Source organism: Hypanus sabinus, chromosome 11 (genome assembly GCF_030144855.1).
Source record: "Hypanus sabinus isolate sHypSab1 chromosome 11, sHypSab1.hap1, whole genome shotgun sequence".
NCBI classification, from domain to species: Eukaryota; Metazoa; Chordata; class Chondrichthyes; order Myliobatiformes; family Dasyatidae; genus Hypanus; species Hypanus sabinus.
In genome coordinates, this window is record NC_082716.1 from 27,475,543 (window position 1) to 27,493,808 (window position 18,266).

The window sequence follows — 18,266 nt, forward strand, 5'->3', positions numbered from 1 at the left end:
TCAGGTCTTTAGAAATGTTTTGGTAGCCTTTTCCAGTTTCAACGATTCTTCTTCTAAGGTTGAAAATTGTTTTGATCTAGGGATAGTGCATATAAAGAGATCTTTCTTGAGAAGCGCAGAAGCGCAACCTGGCTTTGTGTGTCTTTTTTATAGGGTGGAGCACCTCCACAACCCACACCTCCAATCTCAACTCATTGATTGGAACACCTGACTCCAAATAGCTTTTGTAGAAGGCATTGACCCAGAGGTTCAATTACTTTTTTGAACCTAGACTGTGACTGTTTAAATGGTGTATTCAGTATTGACGAGAAGGAGTACAGTTGTTTGTGTGTTATTCGTTTGGGCACATTGTGTTTGTCTATTCTTGTGACTTAGATGAATATTTGACATTTTATGAATAATTAATGTAGAAAACCAGGTAATTGCAAAGGGTTCACAAACTTTTTCTTGCAACTGTATAGTGTGCTTAAAGGCAATACCACTAATCAAGTGCTTGACTGGTCAGTGGACATGACCTGGGCATTTGATGATAACAAATGAACTCTTTCTAATATGACCCTGCTGGTGCAACCCCTCCCCAATGCACCTATAGCCATTACAACTGATGCCTCAGACTATGCTGTGGGAGACGTGCATGAACAGCTGGTCGGAGACGTGTGGCAGCCAATCACCTTCTCCAGCTGGCAGCTCCGTCACCCTGAAAGCAAACACAGCACGTTTGACTGTGAGCTTCTCGGTCTCTCTCTGGCTGCCTGCCATTTTCGTTTTCTTCTAGAAGGTCACCATTTGACAACATTTGTTGACCACAAACTCCTCGTGCATGCAATGTTCCAAACATCAGACCCTTGCTCTGCAAGGCAGCAGTGCTACCTGGCCTACATATTGGAATTCACAATGGATATATGACATATCAAGGGGGGAAAATAATGCTGTAGCTGATTGCCTCTCACAGCCAGCCACAGAGGCCATATTCATAGAGATTGACTATGCCAGCATGGGAGCCAACCAGGTTGCTAACCCAGAAATCTAGGCTTACTGAGCAGCAGTCACAGGCCTGCAGTTGGCTGACATTAGGTCGGGGAAGATGCTCTCCTGTGCGATGTCTCAACCAGTCGCCCTCACCCTATCGTGCCCACAAACTGAAGACGGAGTGTTTTCGATTCTATACATGGTTCCTCGCATCTGGGCCAGAATACCTCACAGAAACTGGTTGCACTAAAGTTTGTCTGGCACAACCTCAGAAAGGACAAGCGTGATTGGACTGTAGCTTGTGTGGAGTGCCAGCGGACAAAAATTAACCCTATGTTCAGGCACCATTGGCACCTTTCGAGGTCCCTGAGCGATGGTTTGACTATGCCAATGTGGTCCTTGTTGGTCCTTTCCCCCCTCCTGCAGTTTCACACATCTCCTTACCATGGTGGGCCCAACCACCAGGTGGCCAAAGGTTATCTCTCCAGCATCGATGACGGCCATAAACGTGGCTCGAGAGTTCATCAGCACCTGGGATGCTCGTTTGGCAATGCCATCTGACATGCAGTCCCCAATTGATATCAAACCTTTGGGCTGTGTTGGCCCAGAAGCTCGATGTTAGGCTACGTCACATCGCGGTGTATCACCCGCAGTCCAATGGCCTCTGCCAGCAGGTTTCACCGCTCCTTACGGTCTGCTCCGAGGGCTTCCCTGACCAATGAGCATTGGCATTATCTTCTCCCGTGGTCCTGCAGGTGCTCCGAACTGCTACAAAAAAGGACCTGCAGTTGACGGTGGCTGAGTTGGTATACAAACAGCTGTTACGAGTGCCTGACTCCATGACCCCTTGATCAGCCTCCCAACAGTGTTCCCCCACCTCAGTAAATTCAATTCCTTTTCACCCATTCCCACCTCCCATCATGGCGTACCGCACCTTGGGTTCGAGTTGACCTACATCCTGCCTAGTTTGTTTTTGTCCGCCATGATACACATCAACAACCCCTTAGGCCCCTTCACAATGGCGAGTTCTGCATTTTGGAGCGGGGAGAAAAGACTTTTATCATAGATAAGAGGGGTAAACCAGAATGTATTTCAGTAGATCACCTTAAGCCCACCGATATTTGGAGTATTTTGCTGCCCTTCCCCTGGCGTCACAACATGACCAAGAGCGTGCCAACCCATCTCTGGATGAGCCAGAGGCATCTGCGGTCCCTCCACACATAGAACCCAGGACCTGAGCCGGGGGCTCATCTGAGCTCCAGACAAGCTCACAATGCCAATTTTAGTGAAACCGGGGGTGGGGAGGCTGTGTATGGTAACATAATTGGGAGAAATGTACATAATTCACAGCCACCAACATTGAGTTGGGTTTCGCTTTAAGAGGTTGGTATCACATGATGACGTGGTTACATCAGGAATTTCAGAACACTCTTCTGTTTTAGGTTTTGGAGTTCAACAAAATGTGTTACGGGTTTCATTAAAAATAACGGAGCGAGGGGTGGAGGAGAGAGAGAGAGAGAGAGAGAGAGAGAGACAGAGACAGAGACAGAGACAGAGACAGAGAGAGAGAGAGAGAGAGAGAGAGAGAGAGAGAGAGAAATCAATCCTGATTGGTCTCTCTTTTTCCTAAGTAGACCTATCAGTTTTCTCTGTGGGCGGGCTTTACAGTCGACCTCTGTCTCTTTCATTGTCCATCAGTCCTGCAGCGCTGTGGTGAACTACATATACCTGTCTGGACATGCCCCCTACTGACTGCTCCTGTGGCTCCTCCCACAGACCCCTGTATAAAGGCGATTGAGGCCTGAGTCCGGCCCTCAGTCTCCAGGATGTAGTATGGTGGTCAACTACTGCTTGTTCTTTCTTCCAGGCAATAAAAGCCGATATCTCAACCTCACGTCTCAGAGAGAGTTATTGATGGTGCATCAAGCACCATGGCAGTGTGTTCCAAAAAAAGAAAATATAAAACGTACTTCACCCCAGACTACACTAAAGTGTACCCCTGCCTAATCAGGGTCAAAAATAATGACAGTGTTGCTCGCTGCACTGTTTGCAACAGTTGATGAAGCTGCTTTTGGTGCTGCCAAATTCTAATTGTGATGTGGAAAGGGCATTCAGAATGGTGCGTCACATTAAGACAGAATTCAGAAGTCAGTTGTCTCACAAAACACTGGTGAATCTGATGTCTAGCGAAATTAACAATTTCATTGACCCAGACTGCTATGAGGTTGAGACTTCCGGCAAAATGCTCAAATCTGCCGAGGAATATGTGATCAAATGAATTGTTGTGTTCATTCATTATCAAATGTCCTGTATACATACACCCTTGGCGGTTGACTGGTGGGGCGGGGGGATTATGGGGTTGCTGGGGGTGGGGTTGGTGGTGCTACCTCCCTGACATGAGTTTCTGCAGGGTGAGATGTCATCACCCTTTTCAGTTTTGCCACGTTAGCAGTTTAATTCCTATCCTTTTCTAAACATTTTTTCTGGAGATTTTTTTTTACTTTCTTGCACTTCCCTTCCTTTTTTGTAAAAAAATAACTATGGCATGATAGTGTAGTGCTTGGCAGTACAGTACCACTGACCTGGGGTCAATTCCAACCAAGTTAAGTCGTCACTTTTTATTGTCATTGCGACCTTAACTGCTGGTACAGCACACAGTGTAAACGAGACAATGTTTTTCAGGACTCAGGACCATGGTGCCAGATGAACAATACAAAAACTACACTGAACTACGTAAACCAAAACAAAAACTACACTATACTACAGACCTACCCAGGACTGCATAAAGTACACAGAACAGTGCAGGCATTACAACAAATGATAAACAAGACAATAGGCACATCAGAGGTCAGTAAGTTGGTAGTCCGATGGCTTGGGGGAAAATCCGTTACATAAATAATCAGCTGAATGGCGGCATCCAGGATTCCGTCCGTTTCTGTACTCCCACCAATTATTTCATTGCCACAGATGTAGTCCAATTTAATGTCCATTGGAGAGCAGAATGGACGGGAGAGCCGGCCGGCTACGGCTTGCTTTATTCCTGGCATGGACTCCTGCCCACTCACCTCGCTTCCTCGCACACCGCTTACAACGTCTCCAACTCCGGCCACCGGCATCAGGCGAGTCCGAGGACTGCAGGCCCGATTCCCTCAGCAAGCCGAGGTCGCGCAATCTAACCAGCAGATTTTCATGAAGGTTTGTTTTTGGGCGATCTCTATTGTAGCAGTTTCTGGCGATGTTATCCATTGCCCTAAACCCTAATTGTGCCTTAAAATTAAATTTTAAAACTAAATTAAAGTAGCACCAGATCTGAAAGGCCGCTGCTGCCGTGTACCGCGCTGCCTACAGGATCACTGCCTGTGTGGAGATTGTACGTTCTCCTTGTGACTGCATGGGTTTCCTCCCATGGTCCAAGGACGTACAGGTTGGGAGGTTAGTTGGGCTTTGTAAATTGTCCAGTATTTAGGCTGTGGTGAAATCAGGAGTTGCTGGGTACTGTGTACGAAGGGCTGGAAGGGTCTACACTGCACTGTATTTCAATAAATAAATAGTAAGCACTCAGCTTATCATGCCCCATTCTCACAGGTACATGATCCCCTTACCCCTCCTTCCAGATCTTTCACTTCCTTTTTGAATCCAGTTCATTTTTTCAAAAGATTCTCCTGGCCTGCTGAATATTTCTTTTTTTTTAATTTAACTGAGCTTTCTTAACCAGTGATGCTTTCCAGCTCTATCCTTATAACCCCAAATGTTCACTTTAAACAAAGAAAACTGAAAATCCAAGGTATCAGTTTACTCTGCTGTTTAACATAAAACTTTAACTGTTCCTTTACCACAGATATTGCCAGAGTGTATCCAGTATTTTCGTGTTTTTTTTTTGTTTAACCCTACACCATTCTTTCTTCCATTCATCCGCTCTTTTTGCATTCCTCATATTTACTCCCTGTGCAAATATTATTTACCTTCGTAATGCAGCTAGCATTCAAGTTTACGGTAAATGTTGCCTTGACCAAATATGGCATCCAGCGCTTCAATTTGGCAGCACGCCCCTAGGGCGCATGCGAACGTGTTTTAGTCGTCATCAAATCACGAGGCACGTTCGGCCTCTTCCAATGGGGTGCCTGTTTTCATTCAACTGGCCCAATGGGAGAGAGCCGTTCGGGTGCCGGTTAACGACTGGAATTTAAATCCATTGATGAGGTACCGGTAGCCATTTCATACGCCAGAGATTTGGGTCTCGTCTGACGGAGCTGGTGAGACAACAGGCAAGGTCCCTGTCCACATCAAGTTGAAGGTTGTGTTGAGGTGGGGGTTGGGGGAGGCATCTGGAAGCTGAAGGGCAAGTGGGTACAGTCCAGTGTTGGGGGGGTTCGCCTGCAAGCCGCCTGTGGCATCCAGTGCGGTGATGGGAGTATCTAACAGGGCAGGCAGGTCGATAACCGAATAGCGGAGATGTCCACCCAATATTATACCTTTCTGACAGTTTTAGGGGTGAATACAGAAATGGTTTTGACTTTTGCCTAATTATTCTGCTTTGACAGGTATAAATATAATTGCGTTATTTTTGGCATGTGCTAAGATATAGTGGAAAGTTATGTTTTACATCCAAGCATCTGTAAGTAGAGTGGTACCAAAAAAAAAATGCCATGTAGAGCGTAGTGTAGCAGTTATAGAGAAAGTGTTGGTGGGCAACGAGCCATGGCAAGGTTGACTGAATGGAGGAGATCTGTCTGAGGCCCTTGTTAATCTGGGATAAATCCTATGCTTGATCCTAGTGGTGTGTTTCCTTTCTGACTGTGCCCCAATAGGAAGAGGAATGCTAACTAAAATGCCTTTCTACATGAATCCCATATCCCTTTAAACCTTAATGATCTATGTATCTGTTGTAATTGTATCTACTTCAACACCTTCCCTGTGGCAGGTATAGGGTTCTGAGTTGGATGATCATACTGAATGGTAGTGCAGGTTCGAAGGGCCAAATGGCGTACTCCTGCACCTATTTTCTATGTACCCACTATTTCAATGATTTAAAGTTCACTGGCCCCTGTCATATTTTTACTATGGATGTCTGGTCCCTATATGCTTCCATTCCCCCACCAGGAAGGTCTCAAAGCTCTCAGTTTCTTTTTGGACAACAGACCCAACCAGTTCCCCTCCACCATCACTCCTCTGTCAAGTGGGCTTGTCCTCATTCTTATTAACTTTTTTACTCCTCCCACTTTCTGCAAACAAGGTGCAGTTATGGGCCCTAGCTTTGTCTACCTTTTTTGTCAGCTACTTAGAACAGTCTATGTTCCAAGCCTACACTGGTGTCTGTCCCCCACTTTACCTATGCTACATTGACTGCATTGGTGCTGCTTCCAACCTTGCCTCTAATTTCCACCCTGCCCTCAAATTTACCTGGTCAGTTTTGAATACTTCGCTCCCCTTTCTCAATCTGTCTCTATCTCTGGACACAGCTTATCTACTGATGTTGATTATGAATCCTGTTACTTGTAAATGCTACCCACGTGTCTCAACTCTTCTGCCTCTGCTGCATCTGCTCTCAGGATAAGGCTTTTCACTCCAGAATGAAGATGATGTCCTCCTGTAAAGAAAGGGGCTTCACTTCCTCCACCATCAACACTGTCCTCAACCGCATCTCTTCCATTTCACGCTCTCATCCCATCCTCCCCCACTACTGGGGGAGGGCTCCTCTTGTCCTCACCTACCACCCTGCCAACCTCTGCATTCAGCACATAATTCTCTGGAACTATCACCATCTCCAACGGGATCCCACCACCAAGCACATCTTCCCCCCCCCCCCCCCCACCCCAGCTTTCTACAGGGATCACTCCCTTGTCTGTTTGTCTCTCCACCCTGGCACTTACCCTTGCAAATGGAGCAAGAGCCAAACCTGCTCCTATCCCTCCCTCAAAACTATTCAGGGCTCTAAACAGTCCTTCCAGGTGAGGCAACACTTCACCTGTGGGTCTAATAGGCTGATATACTGTGTCCAGTGCTCCCGGTATGGCCTCCTCTATATCAGTGAGAACCAACATAGATTGGGAGACCACTTTGCAGAACACCTACATTCTGTCGACTAGAAAAAGTGGAATCTCCCAGTAGCCACCCATTTTAATTCCACTGATATGTTTATCCATGGCTTCCACCTGGATAGCCTCCAACCTGATGGCATGAACATCAATTTGTCAGATTTCCTGTAATGCCACCCCTGCCTTCACCATTCCCCATCCCCTTTTCTCTCTCTTCCCTGATCTTCTTGCCTGCCCATCGCCTTCCTCTGGTGCTCCTGCCCCCTCTTTCTTTCTTCCATGGCCTTCTTTCCTCTCCGATTGGACTCCACCCTTCTCCAGCCCTGTATTATTCACCGATCAACTTCCCAGCTCTTTATTTCACCCCTCCCAGTTTCACCTATTACCTTGTGTTTCTCCCTCCCTTCCCCCACATCTTTTTTCCTCCAGTCCTGCCCGAAGTGTTGACTGTACTCTTTTTCCATAGATGCAGCCTGGCCTGCTGAGTTCCTCCAGCTATATACCCACCATACTGTGAGTTTTCTCCTTGAAGCCCCAAGAAATCTTTCCCCACTCAATTAAACATGTCCTCTAGTTCTAGTTCATCTGAGTTGGGGGAGGAGGATGTGCTATCTACCCAGTTTAAGCCCTCTTATTCAATCTCCAAATTGGCCTTCTCTCTAGAGAGAACAAACTCAACCTGTCGCGTTCTCCAGCCCAGGTAACTTTTCTATCCTCTGTGGTTGAACATCATCCTGTATTACAATGACCAGAGCTGTCCCAATGTTTGTATAACCACAACACGATGTCCCACCCAGCTCAAGGCCTCAACAGATAAAGGCAAGCATACCATTTGCTGTCTTCACTGCCACTTTCAGGAACTATACATCTGTATCCTAAGGTGTTGCTGTTCAATAAACACTCCCAGGTCCTTGCTATTATCTGTGTATACCTTGGCCTGATTTAACTTCCCAACATCAATTAATTCACACTTATGATGCAGGGTTTCAACCTGAAATGTTGACATTTCCTTCCACAAATGTTGCTGTCCGGTGTTCCTCCTGCAGATTGTTCACTGGCCATCCTCTGATCTGGTACCTCACTTATGCCGAAGATGTAAAATATTGCAGGACTCTGCCTTCTTCCTTGCTGCTTGCAGCAATGCACCTTTGTCAGGCACTGGGGATTCATCCCCTTCCAGGACCACTCACTCCTCCTCGAGAATGATGATGTGCTCTACTACATCACTGTCTGTTGCTAAGCTCGCTGGGTGTTATCTACTTCTCCCCGATTTTTAAAAAAAACTTGGAAGATTCTGTTACTGCAACCTGCAGTCTACAAGAAGAGATTGCATTGTTATTAATTAAATTTCATTAAGCCCACAATCATATCATTGAAGACAAAGTAAATGGGCCTGACGTTTATAATTTCCAGTTGCTGTCAGATACAAGAAATGTTTGGTATGTAAACATTTTGGGCAAGGTTTTTTTTTATAAAAAAACAATAAATTTACTCAGCCTCGACTTCAGTTTCACTCCTTGCTAGCATCTTCTAAATGTGTTCACTAAACTGACTTTAAGCTAAAGAGTGGAAATGAAATGGAAGTTGTATAAATTAGCAGCTTAGTTGGTGAATTATCTCCTGGTGTGTCTCAACAAATATTTCCCTTGCAGGTGTGAGCAGAATGGCTCAGTTTGTTTTTGAGAGTGACATTAATAATATCCTGAAATTGGATGCTCCCATAGCAAACGGGCCCCTGGCCAGGTGGCAGCGCAAGGCTAAAGAAAACAATGGTGCTACTGGCCCTTTGTCTACTTCAGCCAATGTTAGTGGCTTATCACCAATGAAAGCTACAAACCGGTCACTGAATACATCCAAGTTGACACCCAGTAAGACACCAGGTATCCAGTTCACATTGTATATTGTTTTAGTCTAATGCTTGTAGGGTAATGTTTGTAACTTTGGAGAGGTTTTTGTTTATTTTCTATACTAATGCTTTGGAATGTTGGTGATATGGGTAGAAATTTGAAGCCCTTTGTTCTTTTGATGTTGATGGTGGGCATTATTTCCATTTGTTCTTTCTCCATACTTGGCCCACCCACCTCCTGACTCTATTTCTCTCAATTGCATGTACAAAGTTGATAACAGGAACATCCGAACAATTTTTTTCCTAAGTTGTTTTACCGACATGCACCCAAAGTTTGAAGCTATGCCTAATGTTGATTCGCTTTAAGTTTGCTAATTAATTTTAATGTACAGAAACCACACTAGGCCAGTGACCATGGTGTTGGAATTTTGTTATTTAGTGATAAAGTGCAGAGTAAGCCCTTCCAGGCCTGAGAACTCTTGATTAACCTAATCATGGGACCACGTAACCTACCTGGTACGTCTTTGAGCTGTGGGAGGAAACCGGATTACTTGGGGGAAACCCATGCATTCCACAGGGAGGATGTACAGACACTCCTTACAGACAGTGTTGGAAATGAATTCTGGCACCCTGAGCTATAATAGCATCCAGCAAACTGCTTGATACTGTAGAGCCTTAATCTAATCTAACCTTGGATGCTGCTTATTATTTTTTTTTCACTTTAAGCATTAAGCTAATTCAAAAGGAAGACCTGGGAGTCTGAAATAATAGTGTAACTTTGTTTACTTTGGTGAGGTGCACAAGTATCACATGCTAGTGTGATGTATGTATATAAAAATGTGAATGGGATATAACTTTAATGAATTAACTACAAAGAATGATTTATCAAATAGTATTTCCAAGATTATTCAAATATACTGAAATATTAAATGCACAACACTGCTAACCTAAAGAACAATGAAACTTGGTGTACCACTATAATAATCCTAATGCATGCTCTTAGATTGGAGTTGGCATTATTTCCATATGGATTTGGCAAAATTCCTCCTCTTGGAGGAATAAAACTTTTCGGGCACATGACACATAGAAGGAATTTTAATTATTTTTGTTTTCCCTTCAGGCAGGACAAAAACCCCTAAATCTTCTAAATGTTCCCGAGTGCAGGGGACACCATCAAAAGCAGGTGCTGATCGTTATATTCCAACCCGCAATGCAGTACAAATGGATGTTGCACATTTCTTGATTAACAAAGAGAATGATCAAGAAAATGAATCTCCAACCAAGAAGGTAATTATCAAAAATTCATTGAATAAATGTGCCTATTTTTATGGTATGTATGAGTGTCAAATCTGTTCTTGGATTCAGTGGATCATTGTAGATTTTACCCCTGATTATACAATTGCTTTCTTGTTTAGAATTTGGAAACTAATGCCTTATTTTTGCATGGGATGAAGAGTTACAGGCATTTTCATTTTAGAGTCTTAATTTCCTCAAGTAAATTGACATCCCAAAACATGGGGAACTGCACACTTTCTTAACTCCTGTAGTGTTGTGGTTTTGAAGTGAGTATCTGGTAAATTGTGTGTACTTAAGTATCTTAGTTTTTTTTTATATATAAGAAGCATATTCAAATGTTTAAGAGGTCGGGGGTGGGGAGGGAGGTTGGGACAGGGGGAGAAAAAGGAGAGGGCCTTCCAAGGAGGTGATGGGCAGATAAGAAATGAGGGGAATAATGAAAGAGGGGGTTGCTCCTCCAGCCTGACGTAGATTGGAAGAAAGCTTTGAGCACCTACACTCCATCTGCCCAAAGAAAGTGGGTTTTCCCAGTGGCCACCCATTTTAATTCCACTTCCTGTCCCATTTAAACATGTCAGCCCATGGCCTCCTTTACTGTCACAATGAGGCTACACTCAGGTTGAAGGAGCAAAATCTTCTATTCCATTTGGGTCAACTCCAATTCCTCATTTCTCTCTCACCTTGTCTCCTTATCTGTCATCACATCCCATTGGTGCTTGTCCATTTGCTTTTTCCCTTGGCCTTCTATCCTCTCATCAGATTTACCCTTTCTCCAGCCCTTTTCTATAGATGCTGCCTGACCTGTTGAGTCCCTCCAGCAGAGTGAGTGTGTGTTCATTCTAGCATCTGCAGATTTTCTTGTTTGTGACAAGTCAACAAAAATGGTATGTGCTGAATAGAACTTGATTTTTTTCTCATCATAAGTTACAATATTTCTCTTCAGGAACAGCAGAAATCCTGGTCCTTAAACCTGAATGGTTATGATGTTGAGCAGGCTAAGATTCTACGACTTAGTGGGAAACCTCTTTGTGCGCCTGAAGGTACTTTAGTTTGCACTCTTTAAAGCAAGGTTAATTGAATGTTTATTTTTCTATCTTGCTGGTAGTTAATTCTTGCTTCTGTTTTGTGGTTTTGTTGGTTGGAACCCCATCCTGAAGGTAGGGGTGCCTGCGGAATCGTGCTCTCTGGTTTTAGTCACTGTTTCTTTCCTAGGTTACCAGAACAACCTGAAAGTCCTGTACAGTCAGTCAACAACACCAAGTTCCACGAAGAAGCCCACACGATACATCCCCTCTATGCCAGAAAGAATTCTGGATGCTCCAGAGATCAGAAATGATTATTGTAAGTTGTGACGCTTGTACTTTTAGCTTAAAACATTGGAAATGGCTGATATATAATGATTACACCTACAGCTGAGAACAACAAATGCAACAATTTGGTCACTTCTAAGTAGCTTACGCCATCTGTTTTCTTTTGTTCCCATACCTCAGATCTAAATTTGATTGACTGGAGTTCCTTGAACTACTTGGCTGTGGGACTTGCAAATAATGTGTATCTCTGGCATGCTGAGTCTGGTGAAATCCTGCCACTTGTACAGCTTGAGGGTCAGGAAGACTATGTTGCTTCGGTGTCCTGGATAAAAGAAGGCAATTATTTAGCAGTTGGGACTAGAAATGGCGAAGTACAGGTAAGAGCAGAGTGCGAAGCTTCTGATTTCAACTTTGTAGATAGCTGGTACATCCTGGTCATCTACAAAGTATGAGCAGCAAGTTCAATCATAATGAAATGGCCATGATATTCTGTCCTAAATGCTCGGACTCAATTTCCTACAGCGAACAGCTTGAGGCGTTGGGAAAATGCTGCCAAAGTTTGTGGGAAAATCCTTCCTTCGTGGACAGATAACTGAGCTATTGTTCCAGTGTTGTGGCCCAAGTTGCATTTGGTCAAGCCATTTCATTGGCAAACAGTCTCCTACAAAATATGCAATGTAAGGAACATAGGAAAAGTTTGAGGGATGTCCTCAATGCTGCCTTGGGTGAGGTGTGTAGTTTTTATAAAAACAATAACAAACCCACAGGCTTTTTATAATTCCTGATTCATCATAGATCAGAAAGGGCTCACCAGGAAAGGTATAGAACACTTTTAATACACACTGGCCTCATCATTTGCCTTCTATCTACAAAACCAGAGTGGCTTTAAGTCATTCTTCTCCCTGGAATTGACCTCTGTAAAATACCCATTTTTGGTTTGTAAAGGTAAGCATTAATAGATCATGACTTGCTTTGTTTCATCAAACAAAAGAAAATAATTGGCTGTGTTTGTGGAAACTAATTTGTTTGTGTATTAATAAGCCAAAGCTCTATGGCCAGCCAAGGAATTAAAAAATGTTTTGCTCTACTAAGATTCTGGCCTTTTATAGAAAATGTATCTAGCTTGCAGTCCTACATGTTTGGATTTTTACTGTAAATATTTGTTTTGAGGTTTGGGATGTGGAACGCCAGAAACGTCTGAGGAATATGGTGAGTCACACTGTACGAGTTGGGTCACTCAGTTGGAGCAGTTACATCTTGTCCAGGTAATAAATTGTGCTCGTTAAGATGCTGTTTGAATGTTCTTCCTCAAGCATAGTGAAATAAGCATTCGTCAAACTTTTCTGGAAATATTAAGGCAAAAGTAAGGTTTGACCTCTCTATTTTTCCTTAAATTTAGTGGTTCCAGAATAGGCGAAATCCACCATCATGATGTCCGCATTGCACAACACCATGTAGCTACCTTGACAGGACATACACAAGAAGTCTGTGGCTTGAAGTGGTCACCTGATGGCAGGTATCTTGCTAGTGGTGGCAATGACAACATTCTGAATATTTGGCCAAGCATTACTGGGAATGATGCAGCATGCCAACCATTACATACGTTCACACAGCATCAGGGTGCTGTTAAGGTAAGTAACTATTTTCAGATAAGGGCTCTGTCTAAATTTGCAGTTTGCTTTGCAGAATTGAATAGTGACATAATTTGGTGTAACACAAATTTAGCAACAGGATTATTGGCCAGTATCTGAATTGCTAGCATTGATAACAAAACTGAAAGTTTGAGAATCTGAATATACAGAAGGCTGTCTGCTGATGAGTGTTCTACCTAGATTCTAATAGTGGGTAGAGTTCAACCCTGTGTTTCAAAAGGTTAACAGTATTTCTGCTCCTTGATCCCTCTTCAACTTTTGCCAGGGTTTCTTTTCAATTCTTTGTCTAGCTTTAACAATGGTCCATAATTATAAGTGAACCCAACTCCAAATGTCACTTCTACAATTAGGCCTTCATTTTTCAAGTTCATCCTGCAGTTTGGATAGGTCCTAAACTCAATGAGCCAAATGGTTTAATTCTGCTTTTATGCAATGTGGTTTTAATTTTGACACTGGACAAGTGAATGTCATATTTCCAGGGTGAATTTTTTTGCTATGATTTATTCCTTATTGCTTTCAATCATTGAATATTCCTTTTAATGGCAGTGTTTTTGTTCTGCTGCTTTTTCTAACTTAATCCTGAGCTAGAAAAGTAATTGTGAGCAAATTCAATCTCTCAGTATATATTTTTTTAAAAACATAGGTGTCTTGCATTACTCCCTTTTTATATTAAAGTTGATTGCAAGTATTGGCTTGGTTTGAATTTTGGTACAAAAAATCCAAACTCCACACTTTGCTGGTGTTTTTTTTTTCAACCTACCTATAGAACCATAAATTGCTGCCCAGTCTGAGGAGCTTCACATACTTACTTTTCATTTTGTTTGTTGAGACTCCAGTGAGATTTGTTGGATGAGCAGTGTTTTAAATATAAGAATTTCTTGCATACAATTTTTAAAAAGAACACAGCACAGGAAAATGTTAGCCCACCATGTCTGCTGACCGTAAACTAAGGTCAACATTCCCCTATTCTTGGGGGTCCAAACTTAATGCTGCAGACCAAATCATTTAGCAAGGGGTCTGTGGACACCAGGCTGGGAACACTTAGACATTGCGGTCTTAACTGCTCTGTCACTTCCCTCTGCAGCATGTACTGCACTTGTCACCTTCTATATATTTGGTTTTTAAGCTTGCCTGGTAAATCTCTCTAAACTTCCATCTCACCTATGCCCTCTTGTCTTTTGATACCTGTAACAATTGAAAGGATGGAGGGAAAAGACTATATAACCTTTTATTTATTGGATTGCAGCTCCCAGCCTCACTCCAGAGAATATGATACAATTTTGTCCAAGCTCCCTTTGTCTGATGCATTCCAATCTATAGTCTGTGGTAGCTTTTCAGTGAGGTTGGGTAGATTTTCTGCTCTTGAATTGTGCAGTTAAAGCAACATCTTTTTTTTTCCAGGAGCTGCTGCTCTTGTGAGATTTTCCACTTATGCAGCCTAATTGTGTGTAATTTGTCATTCTTTTTCTGCAGGCAGTTGCCTGGTGCCCTTGGCAAGCAAATATTCTTGCAAGTGGTGGTGGCACCAGTGACCGATTTATCCGCTTTTGGAATATTAATTCTGGGTCGTGTCTGAATGCTGTGGATACTCGTTCTCAGGTTGGTTCTGTAAGATTGATACTAGTGAATGTTAATAGCAATGAAACAAGCCAGTGTTACTGGATCTTTTTCATTCTGGGAGGATACGGTGTAGATATGCCACTGATTTGGTTCATGACTCTCAATTTGCAATCTATATTACTGTTTCTTACAGTTCCTAAAATTAGTGCTGTTTGCCCATTATCTGGGCAAGCAGTAGTTGTGCAAGGTGTTGGGATTAATTCTTCTGCAGGTCAAAGAATAAATCGGAGATTTGTAGTGAAATTAGAGTTAAGAATATTTCTCTGGGAAGTAATGTGAAGATCTTCTAAGCTGTGCTAAAATTTCAAGGTTTTGCTGAATAAGAATGAATAGTGGTGTGCATGTCAAAGTTTGCAGGTGACAATGCATGGATTAATTTAAATGCCAAAAAGTGTAACCTTTAAGTGAGGTCATCCCATAGTTTTTATTATAACTTTAAAATAATTACTGATAACCATGCAGTGAATGTTGAAGGACATTACCAGCCTGACTAAGTGACTTGAGATATATTAATTATTAATCTAACACAATCTGTGTTATGTTGCACACTTGATATTTGTCATTTCTCTTTTGTAACTTTTGGATTAAAATTTCTATTGTGTATTTTCCACCTCACCAGGTCTGTTCAATAGTCTGGTCAACAGAATACAAAGAAATGGTGTCAGGACATGGATTTTCACAGAATCAGTTGGTAATCTGGAAATATCCAAACTTGACCAAAGTTGCTGAGCTCAAAGGTATGTAGTTAAAATGCATGAAGTAAAGTTGTCTACGATATTTTAAACATATCTGATCAAATTTGCTTTTGGAAGGCATTTTTCTTGTGTCCCATTAGAACAATTTAAATTTATGAATGTTTTTGACAATAAAAAAAACTGAGGGAAGTTCGGCTCACAACTGGCTTTGGTTGTGGAATGCACTGCTAAGGGGCAGATTCACATTGTGGCAGAAAAGAACTAGATAGGTTTCTGAAAGCAAAGAATTGTGTGAAGTGAGGCAAGCTCAATTGCTCTTGTTGAGAACTAATAGAAACTAATGTGAACATCTTTGTGTAACAATAGTGTTATTGAAATTGTAATAGTCTGGAAATGTTATATAATGAAAGCAGCAGGTGTTTGCATTACATCAACTTGAAACTTTAGTTCTATTATCACTATAGATCAGTGGTCATCAACCACTGGGCCGCGAGGAAACGGTACGATTTGGCGATAAGAAATTATATGTGTCAGCTGTACCTTTCCTCATTCCCTGTCACACCCACTGTTGAACTTGAACACACGCGAGGTCGTCAGTTGCCTAAATGCAGTGATACCCTCACACCAGGGATCACTGGTTGGCCTCGCAAGGCCAGCGAGAAGTGCCATTAGTACTGGCCTGGAGCGCGGACAGATGGGCGCCGTCTCTAAACCTGTTTAGCACTGGGTTTGTGGGGAACCCGGTGCTAAAATATTTGCAGACGACCTAATTTGGGCTCAGGGTTTCATAAGTAGCAGAGCAGCTACCTCGCTGCGATCTACTGAAAGTAATCCCTGAAACCAAACTTTTGTCAGCCGATAGATCCTGCCTACCTCCGGGGCGGTGAGGTGTGGGCGTGCATCCTGTCACACTCCTCACTCTCTCCAGACTGCGACTGCTGCGGTCCCAGCACAGGGACCTCCGGCCCCTACCTTGCCCTCTCACCCCACCCACGACCAGCTGCACCTGGCCAAGGCAAACGGGTGGGCGGGAAGCTGGAGTTCAGGGCCAGAGGCTGTCTAATGAGGCAATGGAGCCCTCAAAACTGCTTCAGTACCTTGAGACCAAGCACCCTGCACTTAAAGGCAAACCCATGGAGTTGAATATTGTCAATATTAAACCAGTCTGCGTTGCAAAAAGGTTGGTGACCCCTGCTATAGATTAAACATGTAATGCTGTAAAGCCTCTGAGGTAAGAGACGAAGTATTTCTTGTCTTTCTAAACTACTCAAATAATTAAGCACCTAATTATTGCTTAGGTAAGATTCATCCCGTAACAAGATGTGTGATTGTCTGAGCACATTTGAAACGATTAGTTTTTGTACTGTTCTTGTGTATAAAAATGCTGCTCCTGTTTGTATTTGAATGAAGATGTTACAAAATAGTTATGTTGTTGAATAAAAGACATCCTGTTTCTAACGTAGGACATCAGGCTCGTGTGCTGAATCTCACTTTAAGTCCTGATGGAAGTACGGTATGCTCTGTGGCTGCAGACGAGACTATCCGCTTCTGGAAGTGTTTTGCTGTAGACCCAGCAAAGAAGAAGAAAATGGCAGCGGCCAGTCAATCCAGTGTGCTTCACCATGGAATTCGCTAGAACACTATGATGAAGGCATGTGCCACAAATGTGGACATGAGGCTTCACTTTTAATGTAACATTGAATAAATGTACAACTAACCTTTGCAAAGGGGGGGGGGGGGGAAGCTAGTGTTTTATCCCTTTTGTGCTCCAATTTGGAAATTTTTCAATGATACTGACTTTTAATTTCCACAAATATTGTTATTTCTTGTACATACGCTTTTAAATTGCTATTTTATTTGTGCTGTTAGACATTTAATCTTTTAAGTAAATTATATAATGTGTTTAATATTCCAATAAAATTGAATGGTGTATTCAAGGTGCTTGCAGTGTAGGTGTGTATATTGCCATCTAGTGACCTTTTTTTTTACTGGTTAAGCTAATGCTCAGATTGCATTTGTTACCAGAGCAGAATGATCATTTGCAATATTCAAGAGTTCGTCTAGACCTGTATTTAAACGAGTATTTAGTATTGGGGAAAAGCTCAATCACTTGAGCAAATATGCATCTATTTGCTATTTGCTCTCAGTACAAATGGGTGCAATATGCATTACTTTATAATTGCTGATTCTATGGCTTTTATTTCCACTCGAATCCTTGTTTTATTCTAAGAAATAGCAAAGTTAATTGGAGACTGAAGTGCAATAGGGGAATCAAAGTCTGATAATATCATTGCTGTTGACAATCAAACATTACATTTTAAAACATACTATGATCCCTGAAATCTGTATTGAATAAAGTTTTAATTTATTAAAACAATATTTCAATTAAGCAAATTATTCTGTTCCTTTTTGTGAGCATTGCCAGAAGATAATTGAGGATTTTATTATCACAACTGCAATGCTTGCCTCCAACTCTTAAAACTGATTTGATCCTTTCATTATAAACTGAGAACAACATTGCAACATGTCACTTTCACTTAAGTATAGGTGAGGGGCAGGAAGAAGGGACATTTTGTAAGTTGCTTGTTAAAGTTCAAAAGTAAAGTAGTGACTATAATACGCTATGAATTCAGTGCTTGATCTTTAAAGGAATTGTGGCTAATAATTATCTCCAAATTTAGGCTCAACAAATAGTTTGTTGCAGTAATTTCAACAAGTCTATTACCATATCAACATATGGGCTGAACTCCTACAGTGTTAGGAGGCATACAGAATGATAAACTGACATTTCTGTTTAATACCAAGTGGTCTATATACACAATCTGCAGCCTTGCGTATCCTTG

At 42.3% G+C, this 18,266-nt stretch overlaps 1 protein-coding gene across 5 annotated transcripts; it reads left to right on the forward strand.

Moving 5' to 3' along the window:
* Nucleotides 1-1,761: 1,761 nt before the first annotated feature.
* On the forward strand, nt 1,762-17,817 carry cdc20 (cell division cycle 20 homolog). Of its 5 annotated transcripts, none has more exons than XM_059984000.1 (11): nt 1,762-4,164; nt 8,657-8,884; nt 9,971-10,137; nt 11,090-11,186; nt 11,359-11,487; nt 11,637-11,833; nt 12,627-12,721; nt 12,856-13,087; nt 14,582-14,707; nt 15,348-15,465; nt 16,887-17,817. In XM_059984000.1, exons 2-11 carry the CDS (start codon nt 8,668-8,670, stop codon nt 17,057-17,059), a joined length of 1,551 nt encoding a protein of 516 aa, XP_059839983.1. In that variant the 5' UTR covers nt 1,762-4,164; nt 8,657-8,667; the 3' UTR covers nt 17,060-17,817. The 5 variants fall into 5 exon arrangements, with proteins under 5 accessions (XP_059839983.1, XP_059839986.1, XP_059839987.1 ...); XM_059984003.1 differs by lacking the exon at nt 1,762-4,164 and adding an exon at nt 5,129-5,234; XM_059984004.1 differs by lacking the exon at nt 1,762-4,164 and adding an exon at nt 5,148-5,169.
* The last annotated feature ends 449 nt before the right edge of the window (nt 17,818-18,266 follow it).

Excerpts from the sequence above, each read along its gene's own strand:
- cdc20 (XM_059984000.1), top strand. The coding sequence starts at position 8,668 with ATGGCTCAGTTTGTTTTTGAGAGTGACATTAATAATATCCTGAAATTG. Across the intron at positions 11,488-11,636 it reads AGAGATCAGAAATGATTATT|ATCTAAATTTGATTGACTGG; the intron begins GTAAGTTGTGAC and ends CCCATACCTCAG. Across the intron at positions 13,088-14,581 it reads AGCATCAGGGTGCTGTTAAG|GCAGTTGCCTGGTGCCCTTG; the intron begins GTAAGTAACTAT and ends CTTTTTCTGCAG.